The following is a 6125-nucleotide window of genomic DNA, read 5'->3' on the forward strand; positions in this document are numbered from 1 at the left end:
CATTTTTTCAGCTTTACTTTACCTCTAAGTTATCCCCATTTCCTAACTTCATCTGATTATAAGGTTTAATACTATTATTTATGACTAAAGGAATGAAAATAGAGGTTTAGAAGTCTGAAATAGGGTTTAAAACTCACAAAACCATGTTTGCTGAAATAGAGGCCACGCGTACACGTGGCTCAAGCGTATGCATGGGAGTGTAAAAAGGCAGCTCGCGCGCGCATCCCCTTATCATGCGTACGCGTAGGTAAATACTTCATGTCACGCGTATGTGCAGGCCATGCGTACGCGTGGACATGCATGCTGGCTCACTATGCGTACGCATAGGACCGTACCACTTGCGTAATCACAGTAAAAAATTCCATGCCATGCGTACGCGTGGACGTATGTTTTTCCAAAAAAAAAAAAATCAGATCAACCAGAAAGCTGCATAATTACATATTTCACACCAAAACTTCTGACGTGCATAACTTAATCGTTTTAAATCGTTTTTCTTCCGTTCTTCGAATGGCATAAACTTCACGAACCTAATTTTCATTTAAAACAAGTTGAAAACAAATTGAGGGTCCGAAAGCCAAATTTTAGCTCGCCGAAATTCGGTCCAAAACTAAATTTTGCAAAATTCCCAAACCTCATTTTCATCCAAAAACTCCATTCTTTTCATCACCAAACCTGCATTTTTCAATACAATTTACCCTTTCTCATCATCACAACCATCACCACAATAAACCTACTTCAAATCAACATTAATACACATATATTATTCAAATCCATCAACCAAAGCCAACTAAAAACCATAGTTTACAAATCCTAGGCTTATAACACAATATGCCCTTCCTCCTCATCACAACAACCACCACAATTATCATACCTCAAATTAACAATTCACCAAATCATCAATTAATCAACAAGCACCAAATCAAACATGTTTCTCAACAAGAATACTAAACAATAAATATACACATGCATTCCAACTTATCCTATGGTCATCTAGCTTGAATTTTCACAGAACATTATATATTAAATGCAAGAAACCTAAACCATGCCTTAGCCAATTTTCCACGTATTATCCAAGGCAACTTACTAAAATAAACACAGCCCCCAAAAGTCCAATAAAACAACTTCCTCCAAGTTTTGATATTCACAATTTCAAGCTCCAATTATTTATTCACAACCTAATACACATTCATAACACATATATACCCAATTTAATACCCAAGGCATAAATTCAGTAAATTAAATAGGATTTATGGTATCCTCACCTTACCCAAACTTTGTATAAGGAAGAGTGAACGTTTTTCTCAAGCTAATGGATCCTGAAACATAAAAAAGTAAAGAAATTCAATACCTCTACGTAATTTTCAAAAATTGGGGGAAGAAGAGGCTGAGAGCAATAAAGTGAGTTACCTATGAAATTGTTCCGGTAGAAACATAGAGCTCGACGCGCTGGTCGCGTGGCTGCAAACGGTGCGGCGATCGGAGCTCGGAGGGAAAAGATACAGTGATTTAAATTTACTGTAAGGGTTGGGGATTCTTTTCTTCTTCTCCCCTGTTTATGGCTTTCAGCGTATTCTTGCTGAAATGGGGAAGAAGAAACCGTGTCTCATTTAAGTGTGTTGGGCCGGTTGGGCTCATGGGCCCGATTCGACCGATCTAGTCCGTTCGGTCCAATCTTGAACCGAATTCTTTGAAATTAGTGTCAAAATTCTCATTTTGACGAGCTCTATCCTAATTTAATATAATATTTACATTTCTACTTCTTTTATTAAAAATTAATTTATTGACTAATTATTTACTAATTTAACGGGGTTTACAATGAGCGTAAATGACTTGGTCAGAAGTGCGCGTATAATCACTCTCTTTTTAATGAGAGTAGTTTTTTTTAGTATTAAGTCTACTTAGCTAAACTTGGATGACAATATTATTTAGATGTGTAGTAGATTTGTATGAAAAAATAGTTTAAAATAGAAGATTATTATATAATATATACAAATCTTTTCTTTGAAGTGATATTAAATTGGGAATTATATATTGATATATTTAATTAGGAAAAAAATTTGAAGTCAAATCCCAAACATCTCAAGTTCAAATAAGACACACAAGAGTAATTATTAAACTATGAATTAATTAATAACTGCCTTACATACACATTATCTGGGACATATCCCCTTTTATGTTAATACACAAATAAATTAAACTAAATGTTAAAATATATTATTGACTATGCCTCTCTCTTTTTTTTTTCATGATATTCTTTATTATGATAAGTTAATAATTAATCTGTTATAAATCAAAACTTTATTTAAGAATTTATCATTATTTAATGAATTAACGAAATTTAAATTCTCTATACTTACTTAAACACACAACTAAACAAACGACTAAACTAATTTAAATTAGTTACTATGTTCTTCTATTATATATTAGGATTTTAAGCAATCCTATTATATCAAATATATTGATTATTAACATTTTCAGATGGCATAGTATTTATTTATAAAAGTAATTCTCATTCATTGCTGATAAATATATATTTTTTTCTATTGTCTTTATGACTATTTTTCTTCATATATTCACCTATTTTGAGTCAAATAAGAACTCAACCATTAAGTAAAAAAAAAGAGACATAATAAGTAAATAAAAGGAAAATTCACCTAATTTATTTCCCTCTTTGCTTCTCTGCCTGATTTCTCTTAGTCTTTCTCTTGGATCGTTACTCAATCCATGTCAATCACCATCTACTTATGTAATTTGTTATAGTTTGTTTTGTCATTAGACACAGTTGAAGTGCACATTAAGTCATAGAACATCTCTTTCGCCACTCTCATTTCATAATAAACTTTAGAAAGTATATAATAATGTGAGAAAAAAAAAAGTAGTGTGACAAACAACTTACTATTGTTATTTATTTTTCATTTTTTGTTTAAAAAAAAAGACTATATAAGCTAGTTCTATAGTTTTTATATTGACTTAGCTTCGAAAATCTAGCATAGAAAGGAAGCCACACTAAACAAGTCGAAAAATGGTGGGAAATAGGAACAACTCTAAGCTCCTTAAAAAACAAAAGACAATGACCTAAGTGCACTAAATAAATAAATAAATTGGATTTTGAAATAATAAACAAGCTGAATTACCATGAGCCACTAATTCTCACCATCCAAAAATTCAAATTTAACATTGTGCAAAAGTAGTTGTAGAAATATCTATGTCATAAAAATAAAAAAGTTATACATTTAAAATACTTAGCTTATAATCTTATATACGATTTTTTTAAATAAATTAATTAAATTCAATATTTATACATATATGTATATACAAATCTTGCACCAAATGTAAATGAAATAAGTATTAGAGTGCAACAATATAAATAATTTAACAAATATATATTTGTAAATGTTGAATTTAATTTAATTATTTTTAGAAAAAATTCTTCTTATTAAGGATATCAATTATAACGTAGATGAATTTTTTAGAGGAAAAAACTATAAAATGAAATTTTAAAAAAATGAAAAGTTGAATTTTAATGCAAAGTGGATATTACTATATCATCCATACGTAAATTTAAAAGAAATTCGCATAAAATCATTTATTTATCTTTACCAAGCTTTTTAAAGTTAAAAATAAATAAATAAAAGAAAAGGAAAGGAAAACATCTTTTCGCTATACTTGCATTATTCAAATTATCTGCAAGAAATGTGTCAATGGTACAGCCGTACAAGAGACCATGTACATCAAAACTAAGGACAATTAAATAAAAGGTGATGAGATTAAAGATTGTGTAGAAAGAAATGAAGTACAAGAACAATGTCTCCTATGCTATCACAAACATCTACCGCCATGACCACATTTTTCATGCAATCTTGGACAGATCGAGGGGAGGGGGGTACGGTGGGGGTTGTTAGAGAGATTCAACACTTCACGAACCTTATAATAAAATATAGAAAATCAGCAACTTTTGTGTTTTCTGACCAGCACTTAACCATCAAAATAAAAGTGAGTGATCTCTCACTATTAGTTGTAATCTCACACTATTAAAAACACTATTGATAGCCAATTAATAGTTACAAAATACCAAAATTACTGACCCCTAGCATTCCTTTAAAATATATATATTTTTGAGAAATGCTAGGGGCCAGCAACTTTGTGATTTGTAGCCATCAAATAGTTATCAATGATGGTTTTAATGGTGTGAGATGGGTGTGAAATTTCATCTAATGGCTCACTTTTCTTTGCCGATCATATGCTGGCCAGAATTTAACAAAATTGCTAGTCCCCTAGACTTTTCCTATGATCAATACCTAGTCAACAAAAAATATTTTTATATGTAATATCTAAAAAATAAGATGTTGGTATATAATAGAAAAAACAGTGGTGGTTAGATCAAATGTTTCCATAACCTCCATTAGTTAGCATTATTATTTAGCATATTTATTTATTATGCTAAGCATAGTATGCTTTAACTTAACTCCTACTCAAAAAAAGCCAATAATAAAATTCTTCTTCAATTCTCTCTGAAAAAGAATGTCCCAATCATTCTGTTGTTGTGGTGTGCATTATTAATTTATACTCTTCCTTTTCTTTTGCAAATTGGCTATTACATACCGCTTTCTAAGCTTTTTGTCACTCCCTTCAATTCATCCAGTACTTCTTCTCCCTTCATCAATAATAATGAAGCACCACATCAGAGGAAAGCTTCCTCGCCCAATCATTATCACCACAATTTGTGTTCTTTTCTTTGTAGCTGCTTTGTATGCTGAGAGGCTCAGTCTCATTTCCTCAAGAACATCCATCTTCAACTTCAAACCATGTTCTAGGAAGTACAACAAAGCAAAATCTAGTAAGTTCATGAAAAGCTTTCCCAAATGCCAATATTAATTTCTCCACAATCATATTCATACATACATATATTTGAAACTAAAAGTTTGCATGTGAAAAAATGAAAATGATGAAAAAAGCCTCATTATATATATGTATGTGCATAAAAAAAAATCAAATACCATATATAATAATATTAGAGATGGAAAGATTAAGTATTATATGTATAGTAGTAATTAGAATGATAAAATAAAGTTTTATAGTAATAATAATAGGAAAATTATAATACATGTCAAGCACATAATAAAACAAAAACATAGGACTCCTATTTTTTTAAGTTCCTTTATTAATTTATAGTGTTGGCTCTTCCATGTATTTGTATACGATTTTTTTTAAAGAAGGAGATAGAAAAATAAGATTAAGAGAGATGCATTTTTACTTATTGGTCTATCTCTATTTATTTGCATGTGTGGCTAGGATATTTAAATTTAAAAAAAAAATAAGGTGACGGTTAGATTTTTATTCAAATTTTAAAATTTGAGATTTCCAGTTTCTTACTCACTGATTTTTCCCTTTGAACTTGAAATTTTAAGTTGAAGTTTGAAGAGAATGAAAACGATAGTTACATCATGAATGTATATATATTTTCAAAAACAGAAATAAACTATAAAAAAAATCAGCAATATATTTATCAAAAGCTATAATATAAAAATGAAGTTTTATTACTTGGTTTGATAAAAATTAATTATTTGAAAGTTAGCATTTGCAATATCTCAAATGATTTTTTATTATTGGAATACAATAACAGATGAGAGAAAATCAGAGGAGGTGTTAGGAAATACATCATGGATTGATGATAGGTTTGATTTTGATGGTGAGGAGTGCAATGTTGCAAATGGGAAATGGGTGTTTAACAAATCAATAGAGGCTTTGTACAATGACACAAGTTGTCCCTACATAGATAGACAATATTCTTGTTTCAAAAATGGAAGGCCAGATTCTGATTTCCTCCGTTGGGAGTGGCAGCCAGAGGATTGCACCTTGCCAAGGTAATCTCTTATAACCTTCATCAAATTCATCTCTTCTAAAAGGTTAAATTTTCACATTAATTAATTTTGTGACAGAATATCAATGTTTCTATGGAAAAAAAAAGTTTAGTGTTTGATTTCATCTTATTCTCCTTATCTTCATTCTATACAAAGAAAGAGTTTTTGTATAAATTATTAGATTTAAGAATATAACGTACAAACAAAATAATTTTTAAAAAATTGACTGGTATTAACTGAAAAAATGTTAATTCTCTAACATTA

General features: G+C 29.8%; 1 protein-coding gene across 1 annotated transcript in view; it reads left to right on the plus strand.

The window, feature by feature from the left end:
- Positions 4549 to 6125, plus strand: part of LOC107628472 (protein trichome birefringence-like 3) — a 4504-nt gene continuing 2927 nt past the window's right edge. Inside the window, exons 1-2 of the mRNA XM_016331127.2 lie at positions 4549 to 4837; positions 5624 to 5864. Coding sequence (XP_016186613.1) covers positions 4669 to 4837; positions 5624 to 5864 — 410 coding nt within the window. The 5' untranslated portion in view covers positions 4549 to 4668. The remainder of the gene's footprint in view (positions 4838 to 5623; positions 5865 to 6125) is intronic.

The sequence above is a fragment of the Arachis ipaensis genome, chromosome B02 (genome assembly GCF_000816755.2).
Source record: "Arachis ipaensis cultivar K30076 chromosome B02, Araip1.1, whole genome shotgun sequence".
Classification (NCBI taxonomy): Eukaryota; Viridiplantae; Streptophyta; class Magnoliopsida; order Fabales; family Fabaceae; genus Arachis; species Arachis ipaensis.